This window comes from Xiphophorus maculatus, chromosome 12 (assembly GCF_002775205.1).
Source record: "Xiphophorus maculatus strain JP 163 A chromosome 12, X_maculatus-5.0-male, whole genome shotgun sequence".
NCBI classification, from domain to species: Eukaryota; Metazoa; Chordata; class Actinopteri; order Cyprinodontiformes; family Poeciliidae; genus Xiphophorus; species Xiphophorus maculatus.
In genome coordinates this window covers 25,996,706-26,013,291 of record NC_036454.1, presented here as the reverse complement: position 1 = coordinate 26,013,291, position 16,586 = coordinate 25,996,706, and the positions used below count along the sequence as shown (strand labels likewise).

The following is a 16,586-nucleotide window of genomic DNA, read 5'->3' as shown; positions in this document are numbered from 1 at the left end:
TTTTAAAACTTCTGTTTTTCCCCTCTTGTATATTTATTACCTCTTTTTGCTTTTTATATGATGATGGCAAAATTTGTTTACATGGTGATTTGGAGCTGTTCTTTTTTTAAAGGCCACCTAAGGCTGAATCATATTTCTACCTGAAATATTTCAATCCTCTTAAAACATTTACAAAATTGCTATCTCGCAATTGCTGAGTTCAGCACCGTCTTCGCCTTATGTGGACAGTGCCATTTTGTCCTGTTGTTATGCCAAGTGAAAGCAAAATTGTCAATTTTCTGTTAAGATAATACATTTTTTTACACTCACTCATATTAACATGTTGAGATTTTTTAAAGTGGATTCTTGGAAGGTTGTTGTAGTTAAATATTTCCTTTTAATGAATGAATTTGTAACAGTAGAGAGAATTTGATCGAGTATTTTAATATATTTTGAGTGTGCTTTAACACCAGGCCAGTTGTTGTTTTGTTTCACACATTCAAGTTCCCTTTGGATTTGTTGAAACTTCTCCGCCAGAGTGTGTTTTCAAATTTACAAATGTTAACATTTGTTTTAGATGAGGCCAATTCTTTTTTGCATCAGTTTACCCTGAAGGAGCAGCACCCGTTGGCTCTGTACCTTGTGTGCATACTCACATATGGGGTCAAATATAAGAAGGCTTGCATTACAAACATTTCTCTTTATGATCAAGTTCCACATCCTATATTTTCTTTGTTTTATTCATTCATTTTAAAGATTTACAGTGTCCTTTCTGTCCGTCTGAATGAAGCACATTTACATATATTTCACAGGTAATGTGAACATATACACACACTTTTAAAAAAACCTAATTACCGAGAGGTCCTGTTTCTATTTTCGTCCTGACGTGGCTAAAATCTTAATTTCCTGACATTTATTCTCTTCCTTTCTCTTCTTCTTCTTCTTCTCAGGAGACTGAGATCAGCACCAGAAGGAAGGAGTGTGAAGCACTCGAAGCAGAGGTGAAGAAAAAGAATCAAACATGTCAGACTTTGGTAAGTGCTCCAAAAATATATCCTGGCCTCTGAATGAAAGGATGATGGTTAAAATTGATTTCCACCCGAGAGCCTTTCCCCACTATCTTCACAGCCAAACATCCCTGGAGAGAGAGAGTGAGAGAATGGGTGACAAAGATAGCTTGGCTCTCAAAAGATAGTGGGTTGTCAGAAATGACAAAAAAAAAAAAAAACACAACAACAAAAAACACCCTAATCAGAAGCATTAAATCTAGCCTGATGCATATGAATATGACACAGTCATGTTATTGTTCATGTTTGTTGACATTCACATTGTTCAAGCCAATACTCGGTTGTCACTTTGTTGGTTTCTTTTGTACACACAACAAATCAAGTGGCTCCACACCATGCCACTTTGCAATATCCAGAGGTACACTGCAATATCTGTGTTTTTATACCACTGTAAAAGGTCAGCTGTGTTGCACTGCTTGTGCATTTTCATTTGGTGTTTCTTGAAGGACGTTTTCTTTACAGTGCCCCAGAAATGTCACTCCTGCGGCTGGAGTGGCCTTTACCCGATACAAAAGCTAAAGGGAACAAACACAGAAAAGGAGGAAAAAAAACTGCGGAGAGAAGATGAAAGAAATGACTGAACTGCTTCCAAATAGCTGTTTTCTTTTATGAGACACTGTGGCTGTGATAAAGCAGTCATTATTTACTTGAAAATATGTTCAACAGCATGAGCCAGATCCAAGAAAATGCTAAATGGTTCTCTGGACTTAGAGGTTTTAATTGAAACCAAATGTGATTGCATGTACGCGGAAGTTGTATTGTTTAAGGAGAGTGGTCAGGATTGACATGTCTGGATTTGGATGATTATTCAAATCCAGACATGTTGTTTTTTAATCCCCTCTTAGTTGTATTGACAAACCACTTAATTCAACTAAAAACACTTTATTTCAGTCCACTGCTTATAATTCACTTACAATATTTATGCTTTTTATTTATTTGTTAAATTTAAATGAACTACAAATTGTGAGGGTATTAAAGAAAATAAGTATTTCCTTGATTTAAGGTTAATGATTATATATACTCACAGTGAAATGTATTCAAAATAAATACTGTTTTCAATGTTTAAGCAATGTATGGGCTTTAGACATTTTATGCTTCCAACCTTTTGAAACAATATGGAGACAGGCACGTCCTGTTACAATGTGACTGCACCACAGCATAATAATAATAATAATAATAATAATAATAATAATAATAATAATAATAATAATATACGTTAGAACATGAGTGAGAGAGTTTGATGTTGAAGAACTTGGCCATCCTGATCTCAAATTAACTAAACACCTTTGAAATAATTTACAGACGACACTGTGGCCCAGGCCTTCTTGTCCAACATCAGTGTCTGACCTCACAACTATTGGGATGATGTTTGGAAGTTTCCATAGACTCACTCCTAAATCTAAATTCCCAGACTAAAGTAATGATGCCACCACTAGGCTAATACATTCAGCCCATATTTGTTAGATTTCTTGAAATAGCATTTTTGCAATTTTTCTAGACTGTTATTAGAACATTTTAAGTAAAACAAACCAGGAAGAAACGGTGGTGAACCGGTGCCAGGAACAGGATGGCAAAGACTCCATGATGCATGTGGGGAGTGAGGGCCGGGCTATGTGTCAGATCCACCAAACGAGATACTGTAGCTCAGATTAATCCTGAATTGTGGATGGACAAATAATGTTACATCTTATTGCTGTGTGTGAAATGAATGAAACCCCCAAAGAACTTCTAATCTATTTTACAAATAATAGTGTCTTACAAATACATATTTAAACATGCAATGTGCTGTTCTTTTGTTCCTCAAAACTCTTTGAAAGAATGCAGTGACTTGATCCAATCCCAGCCTGAGATTGAGAGAAAATCGTACACAGTCAACAGGACGGATTGATGCGATCCAAGATGGAAGGAGGGAAGCTCCTTAAGTAGTCAGGTTGGGATCGTGTTTAAACCTCGAGTCGATGGGTTAGGTAGAGTTACTGTTGCTGTCAGTTCAGAGAGCTTAGCAGGACAGAAGCAGCCCTAACCAAATGGGGACCGCTGATCAACGTTAATCTGAGAGAAAACATGTGGGCTCCTGTAATCCTTGATAAAGGTTGGTTCAAAAAAATTGAACATGCTTGAAACAGAAGCAGGAACAAAATAATGCTGGATTATTCCTATGAAAGGTTGGAGCTGGAGGGATTGAGCAGTAATGGGACTATTTGGTCCAACATCATTTCAGTTTATATACTCTAGCTTCAAGCCCTTTAGATGAGCTGCCTTTGTGTGTGGCTCTCTGCCCCAAATAAATACTCCATTAGGACTGTTTTCTTTGCTGACCTCCTCCGACCTTCCCTACTCACGGCAGCCAGCGTGTCTCTCCTCGCCCATTGTCAGCCTGCTGAGTTCAGGGGAAGCTACCCGAGGGACAAACTGTCCCCACATGGTGAGCGGGACTGACAGGCTGGTCTCCACAGACTGCAACACGGCTCTGAAGCCTCCCTGTACCTGGCACGGCGAACAGAGACACAAACACAGACAAGTCCAATGAAGGAGATTGGGATGGCAAGCTGACAGTAATGTCACTTGCAATTTGCTCTAAACTGACTCGCCTCCCTCCTTGTATCAGATTTTTTTTTTTTTCAAAAGTTTAAAAAAAAAAGGTGTACGAACAAAACCAAGCACTTCACCCACTTTTTTGAAAGATTTTAAAAGTCCATTTTATGAACACTGACAGCTAATATATCAATATACACCAATTTATTTATTTTTTCTGACTTGAGTGCTGGAATCCCAGGGTCAGTAAACGCCTCCTGGTGATTCACCTCAGCCGTCATGTATATAAACACGCAGAGCGAATGTGAGAAATGACAGTAAACACTGTCACCGCCATCTGGCACCTCCACCTTCCCGCGTATCTGATGTTCAACCATCGGCCGTCACATCATCGGCCTCGGCTGGCGTTTAAAGCCTGTTGCCATGGTGACAAGGAGTAGCTTCGCCAGCATCGCTCAAATATGTATCATGTTTATTGACGATCAATACAAGGGCAGTCCGCCAGCGGACTCGACAAGATCCGGTGTGTCTCTGCGACGTTTCCCTGGAGTAGCTGGGTGAAATACCTGGAAACACAAATAGCTGTAAACAGAAAAAAAAAAAATCCTCTCGAAAGGGCATGCCTGGCATCTGTCATTGGTTTTATGTGCTAGGGAAATACAGGAACATCCTCATATGTATTCCACTTTATTTAAATGTTCCAGCCCTCTGGCGTTTTCCAAGATTAGTGTAGTTGCGGAGGACAGGAAAGGCTGAAACATTGATTAAATAAAGTGGAATACATATGGAGCTGCAGTGTGTGATGCACTCCTCTGTCTTCGTCTATTACAGCTTTGAAACAAAATTTATGTACGTGAGTTTACGAAGGCAAAAATGTGAAATGTTAACGTGGAAATACAGCAACATTCTCTGACGCATTCCACTTTATTTAAATTTTCCGGCCCTCAGGCTTTTTTTGAGCACTTCACAGAAATGCAATGTATGATTTGTTTTAGTTAATTTTCAGCACATTTTTAATAATTATTACCTTTGTCGGTTTCAAAGTGACCATTGTGGGGTTTTGAGTCATTAACAGAGGGGTGCCAGCAATTTTGTCCATGTGTGTACAGTTTATTTTTCTGTAATATAATTTTTAAAAATTATAATACTCATAAATTGTCCTTGATTGACACATTATTTGCTCAGGAACAGGCATTCAGGTGGATAGCTCAACTAGTAAAGTTTTCAGTTAATATTTAAGAGGTCCTAAGTTGGAAACTAACTTTTGTTGCTTTTTTGTTTGAGTCAGTTTTGATTAAAACAGGTCTATACAGATCAAATTAAACTTTGTCTTTTAAACCAAATATTACTAAATTTAGCCTACCTACCTACCCACCCACCTACCTTTTTTTTACATTTTAAGATGCATTTTCCAACAAAAATGAAAAAACAACTCACCGGAAATACTATATTATTGGGTTTTAATGTAAAGACACTGTTGTCGTCTTGTTTTCTCTGTCAAGCAGTCACACTAACGTTGCTACGCTAAAGTTGCCTGAGACTGCATCAATTTGCTTAATCAGCTGTCAGTCTCTTGGAGTGTTTTCCAAAGAACGACTGGACCCGGAGAAGCATATGGACTTTCATAATTTAATGGTGTTGCACAAATTGCATCCCGACACAAAAAAGAAAAAGTTAACCTCTCCCTTGGCAGAATCTGAGTGGACTGACAACATGCAGCTGATGAGGCAGATTGATGTTGCCTTTACCAACTTCACTCGGTAACACCAGCATCATTTGGTAAAGAAAACGGCGACACACTTAACAACGTTCTCGTATGAAAATACAGATTGTGTGGACTCTGTGTTTTAGCTTACCAATTAAATTTCAAATAGTAAATATTAAGAAATAGGAACAAGTATGAAGACGTGTGCTATGTAGCTATAAACTAACTGCGTTGTCTTCATTCGAGTGTCAGATGGAACATCTTTCTTGTCCTAAAATGTTCCAATTTTTATGCCTCCTACTGCACAGCTGCCTAATGATATCAAAATGTAAAGGTCATCCGTAGGAAAGAAACATGGATGACTCTTCCTTCATTTACCTCTCTGACGCAAATGGCTTTGGTTAAAAATAAAGTCAAGAAAGCGACAGAAGCGACAGAAAGAAAGAAGAGCAAATGATGAGCTCTCCCATACTGAACAGAGAGTAAGTGGGTGAAATCCTTGGATTGCTTATGAGTTAAATGACAGGGTTGATTCATCTGTCAGGCTTATCAAAATTAACCATGCTGCTGTCTCAGACCAGGTTGAGTCATACAGTGATAGACAATAAAATGGCCCCTCTTTGCTTCAATAAATTTTTTCTCTATTGTATATCAATCATGTAGCTGTTCTGGCTTTAACAAATAATATAAAATAATAAATAATATAAGCCCAGATAAAGTGAAAAATTAATTAACCCATGTTTATTCTTTATTTTTTTAAAATTTCATTTAATAATGAGGGTCCATCTGAGAATATGATATGAGTTTATGGGGTGGGAGTTCATAAGTTTCTTACTTCTTCCTACTCCTTTTCGAGCGTGTTAAGATTATTGAGGTACAAAAATATGTGTCTTTTGCATTCCTTGTTCATGTGTGTGATTTTATACTTTTATCATGTTTGAATTAAAGAAAGAAAGAAAAACACTACAACGTTCTTAAACAGTCTGGGAAACGTTTGGAATTTGATTTTACTATTTTCCAGGTATTTTGAGAGAAGTATGGAAACAAAAGTATGAGTATGTAAAAATTTAGCTTTTTCCAGACTTTATGCCCAATGCAATTATATAAATGTTGTAACCTTCACTATTTCTATATATGCTTTCCCCCTTCCTTCTTTTCTTCCATTTATTACTTATTTTATTACATTTTTTTCTTTGTGTCCTTCCTTCTTTCCTACCTTCTTTGCTTCCTTCCCTCTTTTCCCTAACCTTTCTTTATAACTTTTTTTCTTTCATTATGTTCTTTATTTTTTTCCATCCATGCTTTTGTCCTTTCCTAAACCTGCGTTGTACGTCTCCACAACTGAAACTCTGTCCTGTCTCTTGGGTTTTATCATCTTCATGATGACGTTTGTTATCTAGTGTATTTCAAATTGTGATTAAATTACATACAATAGACGCTATTTACCAGCTATGTGACTTCAACAAGTTTCATTGCATTTTATCTAGAAGCATCAAACTAAAGGTTGCTGCTGGATAGATAGGCATTATTAGATTTTTTATTTTAAAAACCATGTATCATTTTCCTTCCACTTCACAGTTATGCACTTCATTGTGTTGGTTTGTCATGTAAAATTCCAGTCCAATAAGGAAACAGGCTTGTGAAACATGTAAAGGTTTCTGTGGCAAGAACATGTCTGCAAACCAGTGCACAATGAAGAGTTTTACTTTTAGTAATTGGACTTTTGGATTGATTTTAAAGTACCATTCTGTGTGTGCATTTTCTTTTTTTTTTTGTACACTCACGTTGGTATTCAAACAAATGTGCCTCAGCAGAAAATCCCAGTTTTTCAGCTGAATAATGCAGCTCAGTGTAGGCTGCAGTGTTTTCTGCTTGGTATTTGTTCCATCTGTAGGCTCACAGACTCGCCACAAAAAATGTGTCTTGCCAAGGGATTATGACTTACATTGATCTGTTTAAAGCGTTAACGCGGCAACAATACAGCACAAAGGCATAGCTGATTTTATTGACACTGTTGTCTGTGGCGATATGTGTGTGCTATCACATCCAAAATTTGGCTGGCCTATCAGAATTTCTCCAAGAACTCAATGATGAGTAAACTAGTAATTCGCAAAAGAAACCAAAATCTGTAACACAACATGGTTCAGTTAAGGCCAGTGTTTCAGTGATAATGATGACCGTGGCTCAGTGGGCAGAATAGACATCAATTTGAAATTCGAGCCACTTATCCCAGGGTTGCCTGTCAATCTGCATTTCAGTGTATAAATTGGTGTGGATGGGTAAATGTGGCTCTGGTATAAAGCGCTTCGAGTGGTCAGTATGACTGAAAAAGTGCTGCAAAAGTTCTGTCAATTTATCATTTAATGAGTCATCTATAGAAAAGATACTGGGCAAAGAAGCATGGAGTCCAAGGTGAGAACCTGTGTTGATCAAAGGAACACAAAGACCTCTATCGTCATTGCCAGAAACATCTTGATGATCTCCATGAGATTTGGAGAAGAAGAAAAAAATCGTACCATCAGTAAAAAGCATGAGGTTTAGTGTGAATGTCTGGGGCTGCTGTGCTTCTTCTGGATAACTTAATTAATGCAATCAGGATTTCCGAAAATTGCTAAAGTAGCAATCCCTTTTTGATTTTGATTGCAAGATGACTTTGGGTTACACAACACCCAAAAGTTCACCTCTTAAAGGCAAAAAAACAAATAAAATAAATGTTTGCACCGTCCTAGTCAAAGTCTAGCCCTAAATCCAATTGAGATGTCCTTGTATTACTTTATTTGATTTGTTTGTGCTCAAGAACACTCCAGTGTGGCTTAATTAAAACTACTTAGTGAACAAGAGCTGGTCAAATGTCTTCCATAATGATGTAAAAGACTGAATGCCAGTCACCACAAACACACGATGGCCTGATGTTGCCATAGAGGGCGACAACGTCATTCCTAGATTTACGGGTGCAATTACTTTTTCAAAGAAGAAAAGGTTCATTTTTAGTATCTGTAAAAATGTTTAATGTCAGACATGTCCATTTTAAGGATGAAATTATTTTATGAAAACTGTATTTTATATTTGTTCTAGTTATGTTTGTGAAAATATGCTTAATATGAAACATTAATACATAACAAGAAAGATAAAAACTTTTTTCACAGCACTGCAATGTAAAGTAAAAGTGTTTTGTTCAGCTTTGGCAACTTTTTAGTCTTCGGTATGGATACCTGAAAGACAAACACCTACAGCTATTGTTATTGACTCCAAATTGATGAATTACCAGCATTGAACACGAATGCCATTTAACACATGCAGCTTATAGAAGAAGCACTGAAACAAAAGAGAACATATCTGATCTCAGACATGACTTCACATGTGTGTAGTCTTCAGGCTGTTTACTTGGTAGTGCTTGTCCTTGATGACATTTCTCCTCTGTTGTTTGCCTCTGTAGAAATTGTACGAACACCGGAAGCAGACAGGTTACACAGCTTTGTAAGGGTTTGCAAACGTCACTCATAAATCGCCACAATAACGAAGCAAAATGTTTTCATCCGTCTAACAAGTGTTCTTCAGAATAGATCTGCCTTTTCATGTTCACTTTAATCTTCAGTTCAACTCTGAAGCATCCTTCATAAGTTAAACATAAGGCACCAGGAGCAGACCCGCCATCGCAGGCCACGAAGGGGTTCCGTTATACAGTAAATGTATCATGCATGAGCCTGTGGGTTTCCTAGCTCCTGACAACAACAACCCTTGGCTGCTGGAGCTGCAATAAATTACTCGTTGTGAAGAACCCAACAGTTGACACTGCAAATTGCTTCCACGGCACACTTCACAATTGTTGATTGAATATAATTAGTTTTCCCCTTCTACAGTGAAGAGATTGTTTTCTTTTACGCTGCACTGGGCACACATGATTTGAAAAAGTTTGCTACGCACGTGTAAGAGCAAAAAAAAGAAAAGCTCTGACGACTATATGTGTTTCTTCTTGCAAACAGTGCTGTACATTTAAAATGCTCACATAAAAGCCATTTGAATGTCAATATGATTTTACTGCTGTAGTGACGCAAATGGCAGCTGCTTCTTTTAGTGATTCTATCCTCCACAAACTGCAGAACCTGAAGCAGTCTCCTTAGATGAATAATGCATGGATCATTGCTGACAACACGCTGGGTTTGAGTGCATTCCTCTTGTCTAATCATGGTGACTTTTCAGGTTCTAAGAGCTACTTTCTTTCTGACTCCTTTGCCTAGGAGAATGAACTTCAAGAATTCCTGCAGGAGAACAAGCACTTGAATCTTCAGTGGTTCAACAACAGCCACAAAGCATCTGAGTATGAAAAGGTAAGAGGTGAAAAGGCTTTGTAGAAGGCTTAAATACATCTTCACAGAGCTTTTAGCTTGGCACTCGGTTCTCGGTGTGTTTCTTCTTTGTACATCATGGCCTTCCTCTCTTCGCTTTGATGCAGCATGGAAGCTTTCTGGGTCTTACATGAACTTAGCTACTGTATATCCAGCATTCTAGTGTAGTGAAAGAAATCACTGAAGGAAGTAAAATGTTGTTGAGATATTGACACCCAGTCGAAATAGTTTAGCAAACAGAGACCTTGGGCCTTTCTTTGAGCAAGGCAATTTCCTGTAGTAGTAGCTCAGAGGCAGGTGTTTGCCACTAAGGTTAAATGTTATTTTATCAGGATATGAATGACTCTGGGAGCAACGTTCTCATACCAGGCTGATATTAAAAGAAGCAGAGTGCAGTACAGTTCAGGTCTTGTCCTTTGAAAACACATTTTCAATCAGGTTCCTCTGGTCGGAAAGGTCCTGTTTGTAATAAACTGGCTTTAACTGAATCTGGTGTAATTTGGATCAGTGCGTCATGGTTAGGTCTGATGGGTGGGTTAATGTACACCAGTTGGTTTCGTGCTGGGTTGTGGCACTGCAGACAAGCAGACTTACTAGTCTGTGTTTTGATTTGTTAGTGTTTGTACAGTTTATCTCCTTGAGGAATCATTAGTCATTCATGGCTGCTCTGAGGAAGGGGTTTTACCACATTACAGCTGCAGGAGCTAGTCAGCTCAGTGGCGATTAGGGGCCATTAAAAGTGCTAAGTACTCTGTCCTTAGAAGCAGTGAAAAAACTGCTAAGAATTTGTTCAGTTTCTTTCTTCACACAATATTATACCGTCTCTAAAGAAAATGTTTGCTCAAAAAATTATTTCAGTGAATTGTGTCTGAATCACATTATCAGACACATTGATGTATCACATACAAGGCCTTGTGAAAGTATTCACACCTCATCAAAATTATCATTTTTGTCTACTTTATAGCTCCAAACCTTAATGTATTTTCTTACGACTTTATTCGTCAGACCGAGAGATTATACATGGTTTTCTTTTTTTTCCACAAAAATAAAATCTGAAAAGTGTAGTATGGATTTGTATTCCTAATCCTTTGCATTGATATCTCAGTTGGTATAAAACCTGTTTTGCACTGTCCAAAAGATCTTAAAGTCTAGACCTACAGTTACCTGAAAATCAGTGGTATGACTTGAGAGCTGCTGTTTACAGATTTCTTCTTTTCTTTCATTCATTCGTTTTATTATTCAGTCATTTCAAACAATTAAACATTTAATAAAAACACGTTAAAACTAATTCAAAAAAGCTCTAGCTAGTTTGAATTGGAAAGCTTTTCAGTTTCTCAGTGTGCAAAGCTAGAAGAGAACAAAAGACTTATTGTAATTGGAGTGAAACATATTTGCAATTTTATTTATTTATTTATTTCAAGACTATATTTGTAGTCTTGAATTGATCCAGACTACACTCTTCAGACTCGTATTTGTTAAAAAAAATGTTATGCACTACTTTAGCTAAATGAAAATTGTGACAAAATTGTGGAAAGTCATGTTTGAGTATTTTCCAAGGCACAGATAACAGGTGAACAATTATTTGTGTCAAAAGCAGCAGCTCAACTTTAAGCAGCTCTGCCTGTGAAAGGAAAGGTGTGAGAAAGAAGTGGAAACGCAGATAGAAATATATACAGAAAGATGAATGAGGAGTTTTGCACCTGTTTGCCTGCCAGGGGACAGATTTTGACAGATTTTGTCAGTATCGTAGCATTTAGCCGTGCTTGATACAGTCACAAAACAATTCAGGTGTGAAGATGATATGGCCAATCTTGTAGTCAGTTGGTTCCATAACAAAAAGCATGTCAGAAAGGAAAAAGAGTGAAAGAACTGCGCAGTTATCGATTTGTTGTAGGGTTTTAACTACTGAGAAACATCCTGGTATTTATATCTGAAATAGCAAAGCAATTTTAGATATACAATATAATACTGTATGTGAGTTTTTAGCATCTTTATGCCTATTTATCTTTAAAATTCATTGAAGAACTTGACTGCGAAGAAAGAAAACTGACACACAACAGCTTAAGTAAATGGGTTGCAAAATGGTTTGTTCACATTTTCAAAATTGAAGAAAGAAATTAAATGACAATGCAATGATATGAAACGAGGATAAGATTTGACCAATGGATGAGTTGGCCTGGAACTGTTCACGAAACCGTAAATTGCTGTCTAGATCAAGAATCTAAATATTTTTGCCTTTGGACTGTCATCTTCCTCTGCCTTGACTCGACTTGTTCCATCTGAACAGGTGAAATCAGAGTATGCCCAGCTCAAAGAGAGGCTTGGTGTTGTGACGCAGGAGAGAGATTTAGCCCTGTGGGAGAGGAACCAGCTCCAAGGCAAACTGGAGAACCTAGAGCAGGTGCTCAAGGTAAGAAAACACGACCCGGGTGATGCCGCCATCTGTCCATTTTGTGTCCCCTTCTAGATCTTGAAGTTCATTCATTCTGGGATTTTGATGCAGGTGTTTCTATAGAGCCTATCTTTTCTCCAGCCCCTCCTCTCCTACCTGTGCCACTCTAGCCTCCTCCTCTATGGTTTCTAATGTCGTCGACATGTCTGTTGCCTTCCAGTGTCGTGTTGGGAAGGTCTGACCTGGAGCTGTGAAAGAGCACAAGCTGGGAGCAGTCTGCCCTCTTTTCTTACCTATGTCACTCTTATGTTGTCCAACTTCACTGGATCTGTTGCTTCCTCCCTCCCTCGTCCTCTCTTCCCCCCCCCTGCTAGATTTCTAAGGTATCACTGCTATGGCCACCTGTTTTGGGAGTAGCCTGAGTTATTCCTGTACTGAATGTTTCATGTCAGTGGCTGTGCTTTTGTCTCCCTTTATCGGCGCGATGTTTATCAGACATAAAAAAAACAATCACGTGGCTTCAACAAACAGCACTGTGGAATGTGATTTATGCATGAGGCAGGATGAAGAGTTTGGCTTTATGATGAGAGGGGGAGGAAGAAGAAAGAGAAAACCTGGGTCACCATCCACGATGATGATGTCACCTATGAGTTTGACGACACTGCCGATTTTAGAACTTAATTTTCACAAGCATGGAAATGTCATTTGCTTCTTTCACCTTTGCGTGTCAGCGGTTTACACATTTTGGAAGCAGTGATGCGACTAGATGTCACAGGCATCCTGTGTTACAAAGTTCCTAGCATTCAGTCCCTTCTTTGGATGGCTTCTTTGGTTGAGATGGATGATCACAAGCAAGTGAGCACGCTGACAGAGTTTGTTCACCCTTTTAATGTCACATAAAAAGCCTCCAGATTGATAATTTAAAGACAAACTCTCTGAGGACAACTTTTAAAGACCCCTGTTTAACAAGACTTTAAAGAGGCATAGTGATGCATAAAGGGGGCAGCAAACCTGGAGGTCCAAGTATATTTGCACTGCCTTGCAGGATTATTGATATCCGCTGAAAACCTTTTCACATTTTGTCACGTTACAGCCACACACTTCATTTTGTTTTTTTGAATATTAGGTGATTGACCAACAAGTTGGTGTATAACTGTAGAGTGGAAGGTAAAAGTGAATTGAAAGTCAGGGTGCATCCGTGTTCAGCTGCCTTTACCCCGAATGCCATGAAATGCAGTCCAACTAAATGCCTTCAAAAATCATCTAACTATCAAACTAAGTCCACTTGTCCTGTGTAAGCCTTAGAGCATGTGTGAAACTCAAAGCACCTCTGCCAAATCCGGCCCGCCGGAGCTTTTTATGTGGCCCCCTATAGACTAGATATTAAGTCTGCTTAAATGTTATGTTATCAATCAAATCAATGCAGTTTTTATCTGTTTACTGCCAATTTATATCAATCAGTCCCTCCAGTTTTTGGCGAATTGTCGTGGAAATTCACACAGTCAACAAATCGCTGCATTCTTTTGTGCTAATACATAATTGGGAGTTTACTGCAGATTTTTCTCAAAAATTGTCAAAAACTTTCTTACTTGTACTAAACAGATGCATTAGCCTTAATTGATGTCAGATTATAATCCATAGTCTAGCGAGTAATAAGACGTATTTACAGTCATAAATAAGTGCAAATATTTCCAAATTAGTACCGCAAATGCTTTGATTCTTATTGAAAAAAAAAATCACAAAAACAATCGCAAAATTCCGGAGGGACTAAAACGATGTTCAATATTATTTAATTTTAAGAATTCATAAATATTTTTAACAGTTTAACAGGTTTTATCTTTACATTATGGCACAACCGGCCCGTTAGGAGCATTTATGAACTTGATTTGCTCCAAAACGAAAATGAGTTTGACACCCCTGCCTTAGAGGTTTATTAAGCATAATTAGTGAACAAACACAATTAGGGTTGTAATGATTCCTCGAATGATTCGAGCACCTCGATTATTAAAATTCGTCGAGGAAAATTTATCTATCTCCAATCTTCGTTAAATTATGTTTTATTGTGTTCTGTCCGGGTCATTATTTGCGTTGGGCAGAGTTCTCACTTCCGCCTATGAGTTGTTGCTAAGTGCTAGCAGCATAATGTCCAATTGTCCGGGTTTTTATCATTTTTCGGGAGACCAATAAGTGTCCTTAAATTGACTGGCGCGATGCTTAGAGTACACAGCCTTTCTCCTCCTGGAACTTTGTGGTGACTGTTTCAAAGCGAGTGGTGGGAAGAGTTCTGCAGTTGTACTTATAAAGGTGAGCAGATAAACTGAACACTGCGGGCAAATACCTGTCAAGTCTCCCGTTTTGGCCGGGAAATTTCTCTCTCTCTCTCTGTCTCTCACATTATCCGATTACTCGATTATTCGTAAGAATAATCGATAGAGTATTCGATTGCTAAAATATTATTTTACAACAGGCCTAAACACAATTATGAAGACCAAGGAAGAGCAGAGATTTGTGGGATGCATACAGTTTTTCTCAGTCAAACTACCTGTTCAATCTTGAAATCATTGTGTGCACACCAAAACAGCCGTTTCTCATACATTTGAGCAAGTTACAAATGCTTTTGTATTATGTACAGTTCTTTGCTTTTTCCTACATTTTCAATTGCTTTTGTCATGTTAATCAAAATGTATTATACTGGTTTCTGAATTGTCTCGACCTCCACAGCAGTTCAGCTTAAGTTTATTGTACAAGTCTCAAGATGCAAAATGCTTGAACAGGTTATCATAAAATGTCAAGCATATTTCTAGACATTTCCATTGGACTTTATTCTACATCTGACCTGAACTGGTAAATTGCTCCCAGGCGAACACTGAGTTTCTCCAATGTACATGAAGCATTAGATTGCCCAACGATCAACCAGGTGTCTGAAATAGATTGAAGGTACATCTCATCTACTATCAGCTGGTAGGAATACAGTAGGTATAGCCAGAGCACAACACAATGTTACATTACTGACAATGAAAGGACAAGGATTTGGACAAGGTCAACAGCCAGAAAGAAGGAAAAGAGAAGAAAAGGAGGCTGCAGCGGAGGAGATAGGAGGCAAAACAGAGGGAGAGAAGAAGAGGCTGAGGACATCTGCTAGTTAGAGATAGAAAGTATATAAAGACTTTACTGTAATTTCTACAGCACTTCAAGTACAGTCTTCCTTACGTAGATGGTCTTACGTACAGTAATTTTGAGAGATTAACTAAGGATTTTGAGAAATAAACTGGATTTTGCAGGTAATTCATGGTGTTTTGCTGTTTGTGCAAATTGTTTTGAGAAATGCACTTGCTGTTTTGCAAATGTCAAAAGTTACTTGAGAAATGCACCAAAGCGACAGAAAAACTGTGTTAATAGATTCTCTCAGCTGGTTCGCTGGTACTTTCCTTGGTCTTCATGATGTTGATTGTTCTCTAATGTTTTCCAACAAACCTTTGCATAGCGACGGGATTATTCGGATCTTCAGTTAAAGACAAGCTGGCTAATTACTGCCATTGTTTACTGTTCAGGTGACGTCTGAAGGCAGTATACTGGATTTTATTTAGGGGCAAGGGAATAAAGGGAGCTAAACATACAAAAGCAACACTTTTCAGATATGAACTAAACAGTAGAAAAGCATGTATAATTTCCCTTCCACTTGAGCTATGTGACGTTTTCTTCTAAACCGATGAGGTCCGTGGCTGTAAGGTGACAAAAAGTGGAAAAGTGAAAAAAGGGGTGTGAATACTTTTACAAGACAGTGTTTTGTGTTGTTGTTGTTTAAAATGCAAAGCATCTCCTGTCTTCTTTTATAACCTAAATTCATTCAGATTTATTTTGTTGATCATTCACCCGCTCACATGGTCTACTTTACAAATGAAGGTTCACGCCTTTGTCATTCTTCAATGATTTAGGCATCAGCACCTGGCCTCTGATCCACTATTAGTCATGTTAACCTCTTCATCTTCAGTAAATACAGAGTTGAAGATCTGAGATGCTTTTTTAAAAGGTAGAACGTCACTGGATTTCAGTCCCACTAACAGCAGCCCTCTCTACTCCCCCTCTTCTCCTTCTGGCTCTCCATCCCTACGTCCTTTGCGGACAGCATATGCGTGAGGCTGCAGAGCGAAGGCAGCAGCTAGAGTTGGAGCATGAGCAGGCCTTGGCTGTACTCAATGCAAAGCAGCAGGAGATTGACCTTCTTCAGAAGGTAAGAGAAGTCTGATTGTGTAACACTCAGCGCCAGAGGACTGGGCTTTTTTTTGTTGTTGTTGCTCTGATCTTAGTATGTGTTACGGGTCAAAGAACATTTTTAGTTGAACACCGTTGGAACACATACTACGCAGCAAAGGCCAAACTTTCCTAAAATCCATCCATCCATTTTCTAACACCCTTGTCCCTAGTGGGGTCAGGAGAGGTGCTGGTGCCTATCTCCAGCCAACGTTCTGGGTGAGAGGCGGGGTCACCCTGGACAGGTCAAACTTCCCTAAAATACTCCATCAATACACTACAACCCTTACCTGTCTTGTTTTATCACCAAA

The 16,586-nt window shown here is 38.4% G+C and overlaps 1 protein-coding gene across 14 annotated transcripts in view; it reads left to right on the top strand.

Annotated features, from left to right (window-relative positions):
* rimbp2 (RIMS binding protein 2) overlaps positions 1 to 16,586 on the top strand; it is a 95,020-nt gene that overhangs the window by 47,188 nt on the left and 31,246 nt on the right. For 13 of the 14 annotated variants that reach the window (XM_023343484.1, XM_023343486.1, XM_023343497.1 and 10 more), the window contains 4 exons: positions 930 to 1,013; positions 9,525 to 9,614; positions 11,920 to 12,042; positions 16,151 to 16,255. In XM_023343484.1, the coding sequence (XP_023199252.1) occupies positions 930 to 1,013; positions 9,525 to 9,614; positions 11,920 to 12,042; positions 16,151 to 16,255 (402 nt within the window). The remainder of the gene's footprint in view (positions 1 to 929; positions 1,014 to 9,524; positions 9,615 to 11,919; positions 12,043 to 16,150; positions 16,256 to 16,586) is intronic. The other variant, XM_023343490.1, reaches the window with a different exon arrangement.